Source organism: Chiloscyllium plagiosum, unplaced genomic scaffold (genome assembly GCF_037043375.1).
Source record: "Chiloscyllium plagiosum isolate Xiang-an unplaced genomic scaffold, Cpla_swu_hap1 HiC_scaffold_32, whole genome shotgun sequence".
Classification (NCBI taxonomy): domain Eukaryota; kingdom Metazoa; phylum Chordata; class Chondrichthyes; order Orectolobiformes; family Hemiscylliidae; genus Chiloscyllium; species Chiloscyllium plagiosum.
The window spans coordinates 23,674,059-23,695,740 of NW_028270170.1; the positions used below are offsets into that span (position 1 = coordinate 23,674,059).

Here is a 21,682-nt window from a genome sequence, read left to right on the forward strand (position 1 = left end):
TTTACAATATCCTCATGGCAGACTGGTACAGAAGTCACATGGTATCAGGAGTGACCTGGCAAGATGGATGCTGAATTGGCTTCGTCACAGGAGACAGAGGGTAGCGGTGGAAGGATGCCTTTTGGATTAGAGGGCTGTGACTAGTGGTGTTCCACAGGGATCAGTGCTGGGACCTCATAAATTATTTGGAAGAAAACATAGCTAGTCTAATTAGTAAGTTTGCAAATGATGCAAAGAATGGTGGAGTTGAGGATGGTGAGGAGGATTGTCAGAGGATACAGCAGGATATAAATTAATTGGAGGCTTGGGCAGAAAAATGGCGATGGAGTCTAATCCGGATAAATGTGAGGTGATGCATTTTGGACGGTCAACTCCAGGTGGAAATTCTGCCAGTGGATGGCAGAACTCTTAGGAATATTGATATGCAGAGGGATCTGGGTGGGAGGTCTACAGATCACTGAAGGTGGCAGTGCAGGTAGACATGGTAGTGAAAAAAGGCCTGTGGTGTGCTTGCCTTCATTGGAAGGGAACATTGAGTATAAAGGATAGACAAGTTATGATGCAGCTTTGTAGAACTTTAATTAGGCCATGCTTAGAAAACAGTGTACAGTTCTCGTCACCACACTACCAGAAGGATGTGGATACTTTGGACACAGTACAGATAAGATTTACTATGGTGATGCCTGGTAAGGGGGATTTTAGCCATGCAGAAAGGTTGGCAAGACTGGGTTTATTTTCATTGGAATACAGGAGTTTGAGAGGTGACCTGATAGAAGTTTATAACATCATGAATGCCATGGAGAGAGTACAATGTATGAGGTTTTTTCCCAGATTGGAGGTGTCAGTTTCCAGGGTACACAGTTTCATGGTGCAAGAGAGGAACTTTCAAAGAGATGTGCGAGGCAATTTTTCACACAAAGAGTAGTGAGCGCCTGGACTGTGCTGCCAGAGGAAGTGGTGACAGCAAATAGCTGACAAATACATGAATAAGGAGGGAATTGCAGGATATGGATCCTGTAAGTGAAGACAATTTTAGTATGGAAAGGCAAAATGTGTTGGCACAGGCTTGGAGAGATGAAAAGCTTACTTCTGTGCTGTATTGTTCTTTGCTCTTTGTTCTCTTAGTTCTACAATTTGCATGTGCAATCTGTTGTTTTCTTGCTGGCATTTTTAGTTGAATACAAATCAAGCTTTGTAAGGTGGACAGGCAAATTATTTTCAACTCATCAGGAAATGATACAAAAGTGAATAGTATTGAAATAATACTGAATATTTTTATCATGACATTTGCATCCATACTTCACTCATTTATTTGACTAATCCAAATATTGGATAATTCTATTCTTGATGTGAAAGTGAGTTTAATTAACAGGAATAGAATCTAATCTCATCTAAAAGGCAGTGTCTCTGACTCTCTCAGTAATACACTGTCGTTTTAGCCTTCATTACATGCCGAGACAAGGGCCTACCATCTTCTGATTCTGAAGTAAGAACACCTCTACTGAGCCTCGTCAGTCCATGTTGGACTTCCAGACACAGACGAGCAGTTTGAACATGGTGCAGGAAGCCTATCAGTACCAATGGAATTATTGCCAGGCATAGTTTCATATCAAAAAAAACTTGAAAGAAACAAGAGATGTACCTACCGTATAGTTCTGTCTACCAAATGTAAACACACCCAAACCTAAAAGAAGAGATTGTATTTTATACAAAATGGGAAAGTAAAAAAAGAATAACATTCAATGCTTTCATGAAACTTAAGGTGATATTCTCACCTGGAATGACAATGGACTGCAGTGGCATTATTTCAACTCCATGGATAGGATAGCTTAGTGGGGAATTGGGTTGAGCTATGATTACCTTCTTCAAAGGTGAATCGATCCTGTGTAAAAATAGCTAATTATATACCACGTAGATATTTGTAATCAACCTGTTCAGATTGATAATGAACATACCTCTGAATCACCATGTATACCACTGATTTAATTTAACCTATTTTTCCTAATCAGGGTCTGTTCAGAGGTTTTATTACCATCTCTGGAGAAGGTGGGACTTGGACCTACGTTGCCTGGTACAGGGGTAGGGAGACCACCACTGTGCCACAAGGAGCCCCTTATGTACCACTTTTTCCTGAGACTCTCAGTCCACGGGTAGGAACACTACCACTCACCATTAGAAGACTCCTGGGTCCATTTTTTTCTCAAATCACCGGTATCATGTATATTTTTCATCTTTTGTAGTGCTGAAAAATGCCCTTTGTTATATATTTTTCCCAATCACCTGTGCTAATGTATATACATATATATTATAAGCATGTAAGTTAGCTGGCTGAACTGAAAGTTTGTTTTCAGACGTTTTGTCACCATACTAGGCAACATCATCAGTGAGAGTCTCTGGTGAAGTGCTGGTGGTATGTCCCGCCTCTTTATGTCTAGGTTTTGGTTTCTTAAGGTGGGTGCTGTCATTTCCAGTTCTTTTTTTCAAGGGCTGGTTGATGTGTTTATTGATGGAATTCTGGTTAGAATGCCATGCCTCTAAGAATTCTCATGGTGTCTTTGTTTGGCCTGTCCTAGGATGTGTGTGTTGTCCCAGTCAAAGAGGTGTCCTTCTTTGTCTGTACGTATGGAAACTAGTAATTTTGGGTCATGTGTTTTGGTGGCCAATTGGTGTTTATGTATCCTGATGGCAAGTTCCTGCTTGTTTGTCCAATGTAGCGTTTTTTAATAGTTCTTGCATAGTATTTTGTTAATAACGCAAATGTTGCTGGTATCAGCGAATGGATCCTTTAGGTTCATTAGTTGCTGTATAAGTGTGTCGGCAGGTTTGTGGGCTACCATGATGCCAAGGGGTCTGATTAGTCTGGAAGTCATTTATCATATGCCTTTGATGTAAGGTAATGTGGCTATGGTTTTTGGTTGTGTGTATCTGCTTGTTCAGGTTTGTTTCTGAGGAATCGGTGAATTCTGTTTACTGGGCACCTGTTTTTCTTGAAAACATTGCAGAGAGATTTTTCTTCTGCTTTTGTAGTTCTTGGGTGCCGGAGTGTGATGTAGTTCATTGAAATAATGCCTTGATGCAGCTCTGTTTGTGGATGTTGGGATGATTGCTTCTGAAGTTAAGTATTTGGTTTGTGTGTGTTGTTTTTCTGTAGACGCTGGTTTGAAGCTCTCCGTTAGCTGTATGTTCAACTGTCACGTCTAGGAATGGGAGCCTGTTGTCATTCTTCTCCTCTTTTGTGAGCTAACTTACATATTTATCATCAACCTGAGCTACAAATCTTCTCAAAAATTGCTAATGTATGTATTATATATAGAACATAGAACAATACAGTGCAAAACAGGCCCTTCAGCCCTCGATGTTGCGCCAACCTGTGAACCATTCTCAGCTCGCCGACCCCCCCCACCCTACATTATCCCCTCCCATCATCCATGTGCTTATCCAAGGATTGTTTAAATCTCCCTAATGTGCCTGAGTTAACTACATTGGCAGACAGGGCATTCCTGCCTCTGACATCTGTCTTAAATCTGTAACACCTCAATTTGTAGATCTGTCCCCTCATACAAGCTGACATCATCATCCTGGGAAAAGACTTTCACTGTCTACCCTCTCTAGTCCTCTGATCATCTTGTATGTCTCTATCAAATCCCCTCTTAGACTTCTTCTTTCCAATGAGAACAGACCCAAGTCTCTTAGTCTTTCCTCATAAGACCTTCCCTCCAGAGCAGGCAACATCTTGGTAACTCTCTTCTGCACCTTTTCCAATGCTTCCACATCCTTCCCGAAATATGGTGACCAGAACTGTACACAATATTCCAAGTGTGGCCGCACTAGCGTTTTGTATAGTTGCAGCATGATATTGCGGCTCCGGAACTCAATCCCTCTACCAATGAAACCTAACACACTGTTTGCCTTCTTAACAGCACTATCAACCTGGGCGGCAACTTTCAGGGATCTATGTACATGGACTCCAAGATCCCTCTGCACATCCACACTACCAAGAATCTTTCAATTGACCCAGTACTTTGCCTTCCTGTTATTCTTCCCAATGAGCATCACCTCACATTGAACTCCATTTGCCACCTCTCAGCCCAATTCTGTAGTTTATCCAAGTTTTCCTGTAACCTGTAACATTCTTCCAAAATGTCCACTACTGCACTGACTTTAGTGTCATCTGCAAATTTACTAATCCATCCATCTATGCCTGTGTCTAAGGCATTTATAAAAATGACAAACAGCAGTAGTCCCAAAAAAGATCCTTGTGACACACCACTAGTAACTGGACTCCAGGCTGAACATTTTCCAACAACCACCACTCGCTGCCTTATTTCAGAAAGCCAGTTTCTAATCCAAACTGCTAAATCTCCCTCAGTCCCATGCCTCGGCATTTTCTCCAACAGCCTACCACGTGGAACCTTATCAAAGGCTTTACTGTAGTCCATGTATGCCACGTCAACTGCCCTACCCTCATCTACATGCTTGGTTACCTTCTCAAAAAAACTCAATGAGGTTTGTGAGACATAACCTGCCCTTGACGAAACCATGTTGACTATCTGAAATCAAATTGTTGCTTGCTAGATGATCATAAAGCTTATCTCTTATTGTCCTTTCCATAACCTCTCCTAAAACAGAAGTAAGGCTCACTGGTCTATAATTACCTGGGTCATCTCTACTGCCCTTATTGAACAAGGGCACAGCATTTGCAATTCACCATTCCTCTGGTACTAAACCTGTAGACAATGATGACTCAAATATCAAAGCCAAAGGCAATGCTGTCTCCTCCCTAGCTTCTCAGAGAATCCTCGGATGAATCCCATCTGGCCCAGGGGACTTGTCTAATTTCACTCCTTCTAGAATTGGTAACACCTGTTCGTAACTAACATTGATCCTTTCTAGTCTAATATCTCATACCTCATTCTTCTCCTCAACAATATTCTCCTTTTTCTGAGTGAAAACCAATGAGAAATGTTCGTTTAGCACCTCTCTGATGTCCACAGGGTCCACATTCAACTTCCCACTTCTGTCTTTGAGTGGCCCTATTCCTATCCTAGTCATCCTTTTATTCCTCATATACCTATAGAAAGCTTAGGGTGTAGATTTGCTCGCTGAGCTGTAGGTTTGATATCCAGACATTTCATTACCTGGCTAGGTAACATCATCAGTGGCGACCTCCAAGTGAAGCGAAGCTGTTGTCTCCTGTTTTCTATTTAAAACTTTCTCCTGGATGGGGTTCCTGGGATTTGTAGTGATGTCATTTACTGTTCATTTTCTGAGGGGTTGATAGATGGCATCTAGATCTATGTGTTTGTTTATGGCATTGTGGTTAGAGTACCAGGCCTCTAGGAATTCTCTGGCATGTCTTTGCTTAGCCTGTCCCAGGATAGATGGTGTTGTCCCAGTCGAAATGGTGGGAATGGTCTCCGCTATCAGGATTCATAGCAGAAGCGGTAATGCAAAGGCTAGAACAAACAGCCCTACCAATCATCAAACCAAAAATCTGGGTTCGCTACGTAGATGACACCTTTGTCATCACAAAACGAAACAAGATAGAAGAGACATTTAACATCATCAACAACACCCTCACAGGCATAAAATTCCCCAAGGAGGAAGAAACCGACAACAAACTCGCATTTCTGGACGTCACAGTAGAAAGAATGGACAACGGAGAATTACAAACCTGCGTATACAGAAAACCGACAAACACTGACCAAATACTTCACTACACCAGCAACCATCCCAACACACACAAACAAAGCTGTATCAGAACACTATTCCAACGAGCCACCACACACTGCAGCGCAGATGAACTTCGAAAAACAGAGGAGAACCACCTATACGACATATTCAAGAAGAACAGATACTCAAAAAACAGTGCGCAGATTCCTCAAGAACAAACCACGACAAGCAGACAAAACAAGCCAGAAATCCTAACCACCTTACCATACATCAAAGAAGTTTCGGAAATGACAGCCAGACTACTGAGACCCCTTGGAATCCAAGTAGCACACAAACCCACCAACACTCTCAAACAAAAACTAACAAACTTAAAAGACCCAGTACAACCCATGGACAAAACCAACGTGATCTACAAAATTCCATGCAAGGACTGCCACAAACACTACATAGGACAAACAGGAAGAAAGTTAGCCACCAGGATACATGAACACCAGCTAGCCACAAAAAGACACGCCCCTCTCTTCCTCGTAGCCCTACCGACGGATGAAAAAAACCATTTCGACTGGAACAACACGTCTATCCTGGGACAGGCTAAGCTAAGACATGCCAGAGAATTCCTAGAGGCCTGGTACTCTAACCACAACGCCATAAACAAACACATAGATCTAGATGCCATCTATCAACCCCTCAGAAAACGACCAGTAAATGACATCACCACAAATCCCAGGAACCCCATCCAGGAGAAAGATAAAAATAGAAAGCAGGAGACAACAGCTTCGCTTCATTTGGAGGTCGCCACTGATGATGTTACCTAGCCAGGTAATGAAATGTCTGGATATCAAACCTACAGCTCAGCGAGCAAACCTACACCTAAACCTCAACCTGAGCTACAAACCTTCACAAACTTTGCAAAAACCTACAGAAAGCTCTAGCGTTCTCCTTTATTCTATTTGCTAAAGGCTGCTTTTGTCCTCTCTTTGCTCTTCTTAACTGTCTCTTTAAATCCTTCCTAGCTTACTTGTAACTCTCCATCGCCTCATCTGAACCATCTTGCCTCATCAACACAAGCTTCCTTCTGCTTTACAAGAGATGTAATTTCTGTCATAAACCACAGTTCCCATACCTTATCACTTCCTCCCTGCCTGACAGGGACATACCTATCAAGGACATGCAATATCTGTTCCTTAAACCAGCTCCACATTTCCATTGTCTGCATCCCCTGCATTTTGCTACCCCATTCTATGCATCCTAATTCTTGCCTAATTGCATTATAATTGCCCTTGCACCTTCAATAACTCTTGACCTGTGGCATGTACCTATCCCTTTCCATCGCTAAACTAAACATAACTGAATTATGGTCACTCCCTCCAAAGTGCTCACCTACAACTAAATCAAATGACTGGCCTGGTTCATTACCAAGCACCAGATCCAGTGTGGTCTCCCCTCTTGTTGGCCCTTCGACATACTGTGATGGAAATGTGTTGCTGGAAAAGCGCAGCAGGTCAGGCAGCATCTAGGGAACAGGAGAATCGACGTTTCGGGCATTAGCCCTTCTTCAGGCTAATGCCCGAAACGTCGATTCTCCTGTTCCCTAGATGCTGCCTGACCTGCTGCGCTTTTCCAGCAACACATTTCCATCTCTGATCTCCAGCATCTGCAGACCTCACTTTCTCCTCTTCGACATACTGTGTCAGGAAACCCTCCTGCACACATTGGACAAAAACTGATCCATCCAACGTACTAGAGTTATAGCATTTTCAGTCAATGTTGGGGAAGTTAAACTCCCCCATAATGACCACCCTGTTCCTTTCACTTCTACCCAGAATAATATTGCCAATCCTCTCTTCCACCTCCCTGGAACTCTGCGGAGGCCTATAAAAAACTCCAAGCAGTGTGACCTCTCCTCTCCTGTTTCTAACCTCAGCCCACACTACCTCAGTAGACGAGTCCTCATCAAAAGTTCTTTCAGCCACCGTTATACTATCCTTGACTAACAAGGCCACACCTTTCCCTCTTTTACCGCCTTGTCTGTTCTTAATGAAAGATCTAAGCCCTGGAATCTGCAGCATCCATTTCCCAACCTACTCTATCCATCTTTATATATGTAATGAGATAGAACTGAGTCTGCATATTTTAATGTATAGTAATACAGTATCTACTTCATTATGTTTTTATTTGAAAAGACACCATTATGCAAGAATTTTTTTCTCTATTTTCCACCAGCAGGAGACCACCCATGAGGCCAACTGAACATTAACAAGCAAATCCTGTGCAGGGCAATGCCATCCTCAAAAGGTGAGGAGGGTCAGGGATAGATGGAAGGGACTAAATCAAAATGGAGTCGGAAGTGGAAATAAAGCTTTCTATCCTCTCTTGGCCCGCGCATAGGGACACTACCAATACACCACAAGAGGGCCCCTTATATACTATTTCGCAAGTATACTCTGCTTCATTTAATCTGCAACAAACCTGAATCAAATTTCTGCTGATTAATCGGAATCTCCGTCTAAAATTGGATTAAGTTTCAAATGTTGTTACAAAACATTATCCAAGCTGCAAAAATGTTTTCCAGTATACTTTCTTGACTTTTGTACTCACATTCAAATCTAGCCCTGTTTCTCAGGATGATTTGAATCTACAATTTGAAATTAGAATCGAGAAATCAGGGGGGTCACTGTTTCAAACTAAGGAGCCACCCATTTAAGATAAAGTTAAGGGTAGAATTGTTCTCACAAAATTCACGAGACTTTGGCATTCAAAGCAGAGTCCTTTCATATTTATAAGGCAGAGATAGGTAGATTCTTGCTTAGCAAGTAATGAATGGTTAACTGGAATGTGTGGGAAAATGGAGTACTCAAATCAGCTGTGATTTTATTGAATGATATAGCAGCCCGAAAGGTCTGAGTAGTTCCCTCCTGCCCCTAATCCATCTACTCATATGTATACATGCTTTATTTTCATATTGATCCCTTGCAAAATAAACTTTGGTTCAGATTGCTCCTGGCTAGCAGCTCCTTAGAGAGAGTCATAGAGTCATAGAGATGTACAGCATGGAAACAGACCCTATGGTCCAACCCTTCCATACTGACCAGATATTCCAACCCAATGCCAGCACCTGGCCCTTATCACTCCAAACCCTTCCTATTCATATACACTCTATACTTGGCCAGTCCTTGCCATCCTTTACTTTTCACTCCCAACCTTCAACTGTTTAAAGCCTTCAATCCTAATATTGGGTGAATTTTCATCCTGATTACGAATTTACTTAATGTTTAACATAGAACATGGAATACAGGACAACACAACACCCTTTGGCTCACATGTCTGTGCTGACTATGATGCCATTTTAAACTAATCCCATCTGCCTACACATGGTCCATATCCCTCTATTCCCATCTGCTTATCTGTCTATCTAAATACCCCCTAAACGTCGCTATGGTGTCTGATTTTGCTGCCCCCCCCCCCCGGCAGCGCGGTCCAGGTACCTACCACCCTCTGCATTAAAACCGAACACATCTCTTTTTAAAGTTTTCCCTTTTCACCTTCAATCTTTTTGATATTAGACATTTCCAACCTGGGCAGAAGACTCTGACTATCCAACAAATGCTTCCTGTTTGGACCAGTTTAATGGCCCCAATCAGGGACTTCATATTCAATGAGGTCCATCTGGCTGACCTCATTCCGCTCACGACACATTTGGTGCTGGCCTTGGCTGGAGCTGATGTTCCTTAACCTGTGATCAGATGCCAGGAAACTATCAGGCAAGGGCATGATAAATGACGGTGACTACAGCTTCTTTATGCTCTCAGCTACCAACTATGTAGGATGAGGCACTACTACACAGTGTCCACCAGCAGAAAGACAGTGCAGTTCCCAGTCCATCATTCCTCATATATAGAGTTCCTTGGCATGAAGGAACATGGTTTGGGAAGAGGAAGGAAAAATACAAGACACATTAATACAAAGAGCCAGTTGTGTACCATTTTACTGGTTCATGTGATATGGTTGTTACTGTTAGGGGTCAGCATTTATTGCTCATCTGAACTGCCCTGGAGGAGGTGGTGGTGAGTTGGCTTCTTGAACCACTGGATTCTGGATTAGTGGTGCTGGAAGAGCACAGCAGTTCAGGCAGCATCCAAGGAGCTTCGAAATCGACATTTCATGCAAAAGCCCTTCATTAGGAATAAAGACAGTGAGCCTGAAGCGTGGAGAGATAAGCTAGAGGAGGGTGGGGGTGGGGAGAAAGTAGCATAGAGTATAATGGGTGAGTGGGGGAGGGGATAAAGGTGATAGGTCAGGGAGGAGAGGGTGGAGTGGATAGGTGGAAAAGGAGATAGGCAAGTAGGACAAGTCCGGACAAGTCATGGGGACAGTGCTGAGCTGGAGGTTTGGAACTAGGGTGAGGTGGGGGAAGGGGAAATGAGGAAACTGTTTAAGTCCACATTGATGCTCTGGGGACCCACTCTGTACTACATCCTCAGGAGAATTCATACTCTCAACAAACAGTATTTCAACTCCATCTCAAACATCAAAAACTGTAAGTACAACAAACTTTTATCTACCCACCTCCATAACCAGCGCTCCTCAAACATTCCAGAAGATTCCCCTGGCCTCGGAATTTACTCAGATGCCATTAGCCATTCGGCTGATGCAGCTGCCACCCCCACGCTGATTGATGATGTCACTTCCGCCCCCATCATGGCCACTCCCGCAACCACTTCCACCCCTCACAATTCCTCCTGCATCACACGTGACATCACTTCCGCCCTTCACATCATCGCTGATGCCACATGCTCAGTGACTTCCGTCACCCCTACTACCGTGGTCACCACCACTTCCGCCCCCACCAGCGCCACTCACCTGCATTCTGCTGACATGCCCCCCACAGACCCCACTGTCACTATCCCCACCCCAAAGAACCCCGAGGGGAACACTATCCCTGCTCATGACTCCACCCCCATTCCCCCCACCATCACACCCACTCCAGTTACAGGTTCTGCCCCCACTCCCAGCTCTACATCCACACTAGATCCCAGCTCCCAGCCCTGCCGAGTTTTCACCATCCCCCCAGACCTCCCCCTCACTGAGGACGAATGATCAGTCCTCAGCAAAGGACTCACCTTCATCCCCCTCCATCCACGCATCAATGAATTTAATACACGCCGTGACGTCGAACAATTCTTCCGTTGCCTCCGCCTCCGAGCTTACGTTCATAATCAGGATTCCCGCCCACCTTCCCAGGACCCCTTTGCCCACCTCCAACACACTGCATCCACCTGGACACCCCGCGCTGGCCTATTACCTGCCCTCGACCTCTTCATTTCCAACTGCCGCCGGGACATTAACCGCCTCAACCTGTCTACCCCCCTTCCCCACTCCAACCTCTCACCCTCACAAAGTGCAGCCCTCCAATCCCTCTGCTCCAATCCCAACCTTACCATCAAGCCAGCGGATAAAGGGGGCGCAGTGGTAGTCTGGCGCACTGACCTCTACACCGCTGAAGCCAAACGCCAACTCGATGATACCTCTTCCTACTGCCCCCTCGACCATGACCCCACCCCCCATCACCAAACCATCACCTCCCAGACCATACAGAACCTCATCACCTCAGGAGATCTCCCACCCACAGCTTCCAACCTCATAGTCCGGGAACCCCGCACTGCCTGGTTCTACCTCCTTCCCAAGATCCACAAGCCTGACCACCCTGGTCGACCTATTGTCTCAGCATGCTCCTGCCCCACTGAACACATCTCTACCTACCTCGACACTGTCCTATCCCCCCTAGTCCAGGAACTTCCCACATACGTTCGAGACACCACCCACGCCCTCCACCTCCTCCAAGACTTCCGTTTCCCCGGCCCCCAACGCCTCATCTTCACCATGGATATCCAATCCCTGTACACCTCCATCCGCCATGACCAGGGCCTCCAAGCCCTCCATTTTTTCCTCTCCAGAAGTCCCCAACAGTACCCTTCCACCGACACTCTCATTCGTTTGGCCGAACTGGTCCTCACCCTTAACAATTTCTCCTTTGAATCCTCCCACTTCCTCCAGACCAAAGGGGTAGCCATGGGCACACGTGTGGGCTTCAGCTATGCCTGTCTCTTTGTTGGCTACATAGAGCAGTTGATCTTCCATAATTACACCGGCACCACTCCCCACCTCTTTCTCCGCTACATTGATGACTGCATTGGCGCCACCTCGTGCTCCCGTGAGGAGGTTGAGCAATTCATCAACTTCACCAACACATTCCACCCTGACCTTAAATTTACCTGGACCATCTCTGACACCTCCCTCCCCTTCCTGGACCTCTCCATCTCCATTAATGACGACCGACTTGACACTGACATTTTTTACAAACCCACTGACTCCCAGCTACCTGGATTACACCTCTTCCCACCTTACCTCCTGCAAAAATACCATCCCGTTTTCCCAATTCCTCCGCCTCCGCTGTATCTGCTCTCAGAAGGACCAGTTCCACCACAGAACACACCAGATGGCCTCCATCTTTAGAGACCACGATTTCCCTTCCCACGTGGTTAAAGATGCCCTCCAATGCATCTCGTCCACATCCCACACCTCCGCCCTCAGACCCCACCCCTCCAACCGTAACAAGGATAGAACGCCCCTGGTGCTCACCTTCCACCCTACCAACCTTCGCATAAACCAAATCATCCGCTGACATTTCCGCCACTTCCAAACAGACCCCACCACCAGGAATATATTTCCCTCCCCACCCCTTTCCGCCTTCCGCAAAGACCGTTCCCTCCATGACTACCTGGTCAGGTCCACGCCACCCTACAACCCACCCTCCCATCCTGGCACTTTCCCCTGCCACCGCAGGAACTGTAAAACCTGCGCCCACACCTCCTCCCTCACCTCTATCCAAGGCCCTAAAGGAGCCTTCCACATACATCAAACTTTTACTTGCACATCCACTAACATCATTTATTGTATCCGTTGCTCCCGATGTGGTCTCCTCTACATTGGGGAGACTGGGCACCTCCTAGCAGAGCACTTTAGGGAACATCTCCGGGACACCCGCACCAATCAACCACGCCGCCCCGTGGCCCAACATTTCAACTCCCCTTCCCACTCTGCCGAGGACATGGAGGTCCTGGGTCTCCTTCACCGCCGCTCCCTCACCACCAGTAGATGACATTGGTAGAGGAATGGGTGAATTTCTGATGAATGTGGAAGCATCCCTTGGGGCCTTGGACGGAGTTGAGGGGAGTGGTGTGGGCACAGGTTTTGTACTTCCCGCGTGGCAGGGAAAGGTGCCAGGAGTGGGTTGTGGGCTGATGGGAGGGTGTGGACCTGATGAGGGAGTCGCCGAAGGAATGGTCTTTTTGGAACGCTGATAGGGGTGGGCAGGGAAATATATCTTTGGTGGTGGGGTCCGTTTGGAGGTGGGAGAAGTGGCGGAGGATGATGCGTTGTATGCGGAGATTGGTGGGATGGAAGGTGAGGACCAGTGCGGTTCTGTCCTTGTTGCATTGGGAAGAGTGGGGTTCAAGGGCGGCGGTGAGTGAAGTGGAGGAGATACGCTGGAGAGCATCGTCAACCACGTGGGAAGGCAAGTTGCGATTGTGGAAAAAGGAGGCCATCTGGGATTTTCTGAGGTGGAATTGGTCAGCTTGGGAACAAATGCAGCGGATGCGGAGGAATTGAGAATAAGGGATGGCGTTTTACAGGAGGTAGGGTAGGAGGAGGTGTAGTGTAGGTAGCTGTGGGAGTCGGTGGGCTTGTAGTATATGTCTGTGATTAGTCAGTCACCAGAGACAGTGATGGAGTGGTCCAGGAAGGGGAGGGAGGTTTATCCTTGAAGTTTATCCCTGATATGTATGAGATGATACACGTTTGAAGAAGTAACAAGACAAGGGAGTACTCAACGACCAATACGACGCTAGGAATCTTAGAGGAACAGAGTGATCTTGGGTTACTTGACCACAAAGCCCTGAAGGCAGCAGGATAGCTCAATAATTTAGTTAAGAAGGCATGTGAGACAATTGCCTGTTCATGGCAAGGATTATAAGAGTAGGGAGGTTATGTTAGATCTGTACAGAATTTCAGTTAAGTCACATGCAGTTCTGGTCACCATATGACAGGAAGGATGTGATGAACAGGAGGTGATGCAAAGCAGATTCATCCGATTTTGCCGGGTATGGGGCATTCTAGCTATGAAATGAGCTGAATAAACTTGTTTTCTTTGGAGCAGAGAAGGTTGAGGAGGGGCCTGATAAAAATGTTTAAGATTATGTAGGGAAATGGATAGAGAGGATAGAAAGCAGCCTTCCTCCTTTTTTTTTGAAAGGTCAATAATATGAGGCACACAAAGTGAAAGTCAGGGGGTTGAGGATAAATTATTTTACCCAGAGAGTAATGGGGTCTAGAATGAACTGTCTCGGAGGGTAGTAGAGGTAGTTAGCCTTACAATTGTGAAAGATTACTTGGTTAAGCATTTGAAGTATCATAACATTCAAGATGGCTAAGTGCCAGAAACTGAGAACAGCATAAATTTAGTTTAATTTGGTAGTCCAGATCAATTAGCCAAAAGATTTCTTCTGTGCTGCATGATTCTATGATGTTGAGGAATCGACTGAACTTCATGTTATGATCACTAATGATCATAATACTGGATAAGCCACATCCCAGAGTGAAACCAGTTTGGTGGACCATAATTTTTATTTTTGCAACTTGTTTACTTTGGTGATCAGTCACTGAATATATGCTCGAGAGGCTGTCAATGTACCTTTACTAAAGCACTGTCGAGACTATCACTATTTCGGATTTATTTTTCTTACTTTTTAGTTTGGAACTGTGAGTTGAAGTTAAGAATTAAACTTGTACTTTTGAACAACAGCTTGGTCTTTCGAAAAAACAAGAGAATGAAGACAGTTGTTTCCTGTTAAAAACTGGCCTGGAAGGATAATGTGATTTATTTACTGACCAAAGGACACTATAGACATATCAGCAGTGAGCTGTTGCACTGCTCAAGGTGGCATCTTGTTGGATTGGTTAATCAAAGAAGAATCAATTTGATTGGGTTTCGACAGGTGGCAAGGTGAATTTTTTGGAGACTTCTGGAGATGGTGCTGCTTTATTTTGCTGTCTCTCTAGTTTCTCCCCAGTTTTTGATATATTGGATGCTCTGAGAAAAGAATCCCAGTCTGTAAGAAATATAAGATCATAAGTTAGAGAAACAGAATTAGGCGATTCGGCCCATCGAACCTTATCTGCCATTTGATCATGGCTGATATGTTTCTGAACCCTATTCTTCTGTTTTCCCACTGTAAGCCATAATCCTTTTGCCAACGAAGAACCTATCTATCTCTATACTGAATGACTTGGTCTCCACAGCCCTCTGTAGCAATGAGTTCCACAGATTCACTACCCTCTGGCTAAAGAAATTCCCCCTCATCTTAGTTTTAAAGGGTTGTCCCTTCATTCTGTGCCATTGTTTCCTCATCTGTCATAAAGTTATAGTCATACAGCACAGAAACAGACCCTTCGGTCCAACAAGTCCACCGACCATTTTCCTAAACTAAACTTGTCCCACCTACTTGTGCATGGCCCACATCCCTCCAAACATTTCTTATTCATGTACTTATCTAAATGTCTTTTAAATGTTGTAACTGTACCCACATCCAGCACTTCCTCCAGCAGTTCATCCCACATACAAACCACTCTTGGTGCAAACAAGTTGCCCCTCATGTCTTCTGTAAATTGTTCTCCTCAAGGCTTAAAAATGTGCCATGTAGTTTTGAAATCCATGACCTCAGGGAAAATATGCCATCTAGTCTTGAACTCCCTCACCTTGCCATTCACTTTATCTATATCCCTGATGATTGTATAAACTTCCATAAGGTCACCCCTTAACTTGCTGTGCTCCTGTGTAAAAAAAAGTCCCAGCCTATTCAGCCTCACCTCATATCTCAAACCCTCCATTCCTGGCAATATCCTGGTAAATCTCTCCAGCTTAGTAATGTCCTTCCTATAACAGGTCGACCAGAACTAGACAGAGTATTCCAGAAGAGGACTCAACCACGTTCTATACAACCTCAACACAATGACTCAATTCCTACAGCCAAAGAACTGAGCAATGAAGACAAGTGTGATAAACACTTTCTTAACCACCCAACCTATATGTGATGTAAACTTCCATGAATTATGTACTGTCCTACCATGAAAATCTCTTCTCCATATCCACGCTATCCAGGCCTCTCAGTATTCTGTAAGTTTCAATCAGGTTCCCTTCATCCTTCTAAACCCCATCGAGTACAGACTCAGAATCCTCAAACATTCTTCATTATGACAAGCCTATCATCATTGTAATGCATCTCCTCTGAACCACCTTCCCCCGCCCGCTCCCCCAATGCCAACACATTCATTTTTGGATATGAGGCCAAAACTACTCTCAATATTCCAAATGTGATCTGACCAGAGCCTTATATAGCCTAAGCACTACATCTCTGCTCTTGTATTCCACTCTCTTTCAAAGAAATATTAGGATTGCATTTGCCATGAACCTGCATTCTTACCTTAAGAGAATCCTGAACAAATACTTCCAAGTCCCTTTGTGTTTCAGATTTCTGAAACCTTTTCCCATTTAGAATGTAACCTAAGCCTCTATTCTTCCTACCAAAGTACATAATCTCATATTTTTCCACATTATATTTGATCTGTTACTTCTTTACTCACTCGTCCAGCTGGTCCAAGTTCATCTGGAGTCTCCCTGCTTCTTCAACACTACCAATCCCTGCACCAATCTTCGTGTCATCTGCAAATTAGCAACAACACCCTCAGTTCCTTTGTCCAGATTGTTAATGTCTAATATGGATAATTGTGGTCCCAACACTGACCCCTGCAGAACTCCATGAGTTATCAGATGCCATCCAGAAAAAGATCCCTTTATCCCCACTCTGCCTTCTGCCAGTCAGCCAATCCTCTACCCATGTCAGTAATTTGTTGCTAACAGGGTGGGCTTTTATTTAGTAGCCTCCTGTGCAGCACCTTGTCAAAGGCCTTTTAGAAATCTAGGTAGATCATGTCTACTGGTTCTCCTTTGTCTAATTTGCTTGTTACCTCCTCAAAGAATTCTAACAGATTTGTCAGATATGACCCAGCCTTGTTTTACCATGCACTTCCAAATACTTTGCAATCTTAGCTTTAATAATGGACTCTAAAATTCTACCAATGTCTGAGATCAGGCTAACTGGCTTCGAGTTTCCTGTTTTCAGCCTCTTTTCCTTCTCAATCAGGGGTGTGACATTAGTCATGTTCCATTCCTTTAACACCCTCCCTGACTTCAATAATTGCTGAAGGATTACCACCAATGTCTCTACAATCTCTTCAGCTCTCTCCTTCAAACCCTGAGGTATAGCTGATCTGGTCCGGGTGATTTATCCACCTTTGGAACCTCCAGCTTTCCCAACATCATCTTAGCAATGGCCGCTACACTTAGCTCGGCTCCTGACTTACTTCTAAGAGGTTTCTGGTGCCTTTCACTGTGAATACTGATTCAGAGTACCTATTCAGTTTCTCCGTCATTTCTTTGTTCTCCATTACTACTTCTTGAGCTTCATTTTCCAAATGTCTAATATCAGCTCTTGCCCCCTTACCTTTTGTATGAGTAAAAACCTCTTAAAATCTTCTTTTATATTACTAGCTAACTGACTCTCATATTTCATCTTCTTCTCTGCCACCCCCCACCCCACCACACCTAATAGCTTTTTTAGTTATCCTGTGTTAGCTTTTAAAGGCTTTGCAATCCCTGGCTTCCTACCAATCTTCACCACATTGTATATTTTATTTTTCTTTTGCATTTATATTGTACCTCACTTCCCTTTTAAGGTTTGATTGCCTCAACTCCCTTTAGCAAATTTTGTCTTCCTTGGGATGAATTTCTGCTGTGCCTCACAGAGAGTAGTAGTGGAAGGAATTTTCTCAAAATGGAGGACTGTGACCAGTGGTGTTCCACAGAGATCTGTGCTGGAACCATTGTTGTTTGTGATATACCTAAATGATCTGGAGGAAGGCATAGGTGGTCTGATTAGCAAATTTGCAGATGACACTAAGATTGGTAGAGTAGCAGATAGTGAAGGGGACTGTCAGAGAATACAACAGACTATAGATAGATTAGAGACTTGGGCAGAGAAATGTCAGACGGAGTTCAATCGGACAAATGCGAGCTGATGCATTTTGGAAGATCCAATTCAAAAGCGAACTAAACAGTAAATGGAAAATCCTGGGAAAAATTGGTGTACAGAGAGATCTGGATTTTCAGGTCCATTCTTCCCTGAAGGTGGCAACGCAGGTCAGTCATGTGGTCAAGAAGGCATACAGCATGCTTTCCTTCATCGGATGGGGTATTGAGTACAAGAGTTGGCAGGTCATGTTACAGTTGTATAAGACTTTGGTTTGGCCACATTTGGAATACTGCATACAGTTCTGGTCGGCACATAACCAAAACAATGTGGATGCTTTCGAGAGGGTGCAGAGGAGGTTCACTAGGATGTTGCCTGGTATCGAGGATGCTAGCTATGAGGACAGGTTGAGTAGGTTAGGGTTATTTTCATTGGAAAGAAGGAGGTTGAGAGGGAGCCTGATTGCAGCCTACAAAATCATGAGAGGTGCAGACAGGGTGGATAGCAAGAAGCTTTTTCCCCCGAGTGTGGAACTCAATTACTAGGGGTCACAAGTGCAAAGTGAGAGGGGAAAGTTTAGGGGAGCTATGCGTGGCAAGTTCTTTTTGCAGAGGGTGGTGGGTGCCTAGGACATGTTAACAGTGGAAGTGGTAGTGGCGGGAATGATAGTGTTAATTAAGATGTATCTAGACAGTTACATGAACGGGCATGGAGCAAAGGGATACAGATCATTGAAAAATAGATGACAGGTTTAGATAGAGGATCTGGATCGGTGCAGGCTTGGAGGGTCAAAGGGCCTGTTCCTGTGCTGTAATTTTCTTTGTTCTTTGTTCTAAATCCAGAATTGTCTGTTTCCTCGTGGTCTGTACCACAAGCTGTTCCAAACAACATCTTGGAGACATTCCATGAATCCCTGTTTTTGAGATCCAGTACCAACCTGATTTTCCCAGTCCACTTGTATAATTAAATCCCCCATGTTTATTATGATAGTACCTTTCTTACATAGCTGTTCTATCTCCTGATTTATTTTCTTCCCAACATTCTGACTACTGCTAGGAAACCTGAACACAACTCCCATGAGGGCCTGTTTCTCCTTTGCAATTCCTCACCTCTACCCACAGATTTGACTCCTTCTAAGACAATATCACTCTTACTATCGACTTAGTTTCATTTCGTACTAACAAGTGAAGACCCCCCAGCACCCCCTGGCCATCTGCTGTTCCTTTTGATAGGACACAGATCCTTGGCTATTTAGTTCCCAGCCATGAGCTCCTTGCAGCCAAATCTCTGTGTTACCCAAACATCACACCCACCAAATCCAGACTGTGCTACGAAATAATTTATCTTGCTTCACATTTTGTGTTCATTTAAGTATAACACCCTCAGTCCTGATTCGGAGATGCCCGTGTTGGACTGGGGTGTACAAAGTTAAAAATCACGCAACACCAGGTTATAATCCAACAGGTTTCATTGGAAGCACTAGCTTTCGAAGCGCCTTTCCTTCATCAGGTGGTTGTCCTGATAAACCACCCGGTGAAGGAACAGCATTCCGAAAGCTAGTACTTCCAATTAAACCTGTTGGACTATAACCTGGTGTTGTGTGATTTTTACCTTTGTACACCTCAGTCCTGTGTTGACTATCTCCCTTCACATAATTGTCACTTCTCTGCTATGCCTGATGGTAGGTTCCTAATCATTTCCATACTCTCTATATAATTACATGTACTGGAAATTTTAATCCTTGCTGAGCTGTCTGGCTTCTTTACCTTTTCCCATTATTTACCATGCACCTGAACCCATCCCCTACTATTTAGTTTAAAGTCCTACTCACAGCCCCAGTTATGCAATTTGCAAGGAATCACATCATAATATGACACAGGTGAAGCCCATCCCATTGGAACAGCTCCCTCCTTCCACAGTACTAATTACACTTTTTAGATTAGATTAGATTACTTACAATGTGGGAACAGGCCTTTCAGCCCAACAAGTCCACATTGACCCGACAAAGCGCAACCCACCCAGACCCATTCTCCTACATTTACCCTTTCACCTAACACTATGGGCAATTTAACATGGCCAATTCACCTAACCTGCACAATTTTGTACTGTGGGAGGAACCCGGAGCACTTGGAGGAAACCCACGCAGACAAGGGGAGAATGTGCAAACTCCACACAGTCAGCCGTCTGAGGCGGGAATTGAACCCGGGTCTCTGGCGCTGTGAGGCAGCAGTGCTAACCACTGTGCCATCGTGCCGCCCACTGTTCCAAGAATTCAAACTATTTCTCCCATATCGATCGTTGAGCTTGGTGTTTACCTCTTTATTCTTGTTGACCTTGTGCCAATTTTCTCATGGCTCAGGTAGTAATCTGGGGTAACATATGCACATATTTCTACAAGTCTGATGAAGCTGTTCGCATTAACTGATTACTTTGGAATTCAAGCATGATATACACTTCTATGTGTCAGTGAACTACCCATTGTCTAAGGACTTTGTGAAGGCCCAGTATCAATTATTGGAAACTTAATAGAGAGGCAAATTACATGGTTTTATTTTCATTTCTAATCTATCTCTTAACAGTGTCAGTTTGTCAGTCCCTCTGTGTGTCAAAAAAATTGGGCTTTTGCTTATAGTTATTAATTAGATATTTGTGCAGCTAATGTTACATTATTAAGAATTAATGGTAAGCTTTTGTTTATGTTTTAAACTTGGTGTCCAAGATCAATTATTCACAAAGTCTAGTTAAGTATATTTGGGCAGTTTGGAGGGTTATTAAATGTTTAATTTCACTGTGTTGTGAATCCAGTGGTAGTGAGGCTAATTTGGTTTGGTTTGCTGTCTCTGTGTTGTAACAAGAACATCAATGTTTATTACACACAGACGGAAAAAAAATTAGCAAATACATAATACAAGAACTAGTTGAAATGGTTTCAAAATTTTTTAATAAATATTCAACCTTTTTGCTATCAGCAGCAATCTTTCAGCTAGTCAGACATTAATGGGTGGTCACCTGTTCCCACATTAAAATTTCATCATCATTGACATGGCTGCACTTAGGTTCTTCTTGGCAATTTCTGCATTCATTTGTTGTTACCTTTTCTTAAATTGTAAATACATTTCTAAATACCACTTCACCATGCACAGAACTCAGAAATGGAACTAAGCCCTTCCCTTCTCAATTTACATGAAAATGAGCTCCACATCAAGCTTCAGTTTCCAAACATTACGTTCCTAATCTCATAAGCGTTCATCACTTTTGTGCAATTTACTATCTACATATTGTTTTCAAAATTAGATACCTCTTTCTGTGTTGTTCATACTGTTGTTTTCTCCTTTTTTGGATTGTTAACAGGTCTTTTGGATCATAAGACTTTGTTAAAGGCAATTGTCCCCCAATGTTACAGCTGCAATTTTTGTTGCCATTTAACCTGTAGAGGATTTGAAGTTGATGTTAGCCAGACTGACAAATAAAAGGTATTTATTCTCTAATCTGTGTTAATACTATAATAATATACAATGCACATTTCATTACCCTGATTCATAAGATAATCTATTCATTCATTCATTGCTTCAATACATGTCAAACCAACTTAGGAATGTATTAGTTTCAATATAATGATTGAGAACGTCATGTATTGGCAAATATTTTGAATTCCTTTCTTCCATGTTGTCCTTTAGCTCTGACGTTGTTGGCAGGCATGGATCATTTATGTTGCTGGAGGACATGGATTTGTGGTGGTGGAAGATGTCAATATATGGCTATCCCATTGTCACACAGTCAACTAGTTGTTGTGATGCCACAATTCTTTTTGAATGTCTTGTGGCTCAGAGGTAGTGTCCCCCTATCTCCAGGAAAAAAAGGTC

At 43.8% G+C, this 21,682-nt stretch overlaps 1 protein-coding gene across 1 annotated transcript in view; it reads right to left on the reverse strand.

Moving 5' to 3' along the window:
- LOC122539925 (beta-1,4 N-acetylgalactosaminyltransferase 2-like) overlaps nt 1-21,682 on the reverse strand; it is an 88,478-nt gene that overhangs the window by 17,045 nt on the left and 49,751 nt on the right. Inside the window, exons 3-5 of the mRNA XM_087977602.1 lie at nt 21,118-21,246; nt 1,776-1,882; nt 1,647-1,684 (exon numbers count right to left, since the gene is read on the reverse strand). Coding sequence (XP_087833728.1) covers nt 1,647-1,684; nt 1,776-1,882; nt 21,118-21,246 — 274 coding nt within the window. The remainder of the gene's footprint in view (nt 1-1,646; nt 1,685-1,775; nt 1,883-21,117; nt 21,247-21,682) is intronic.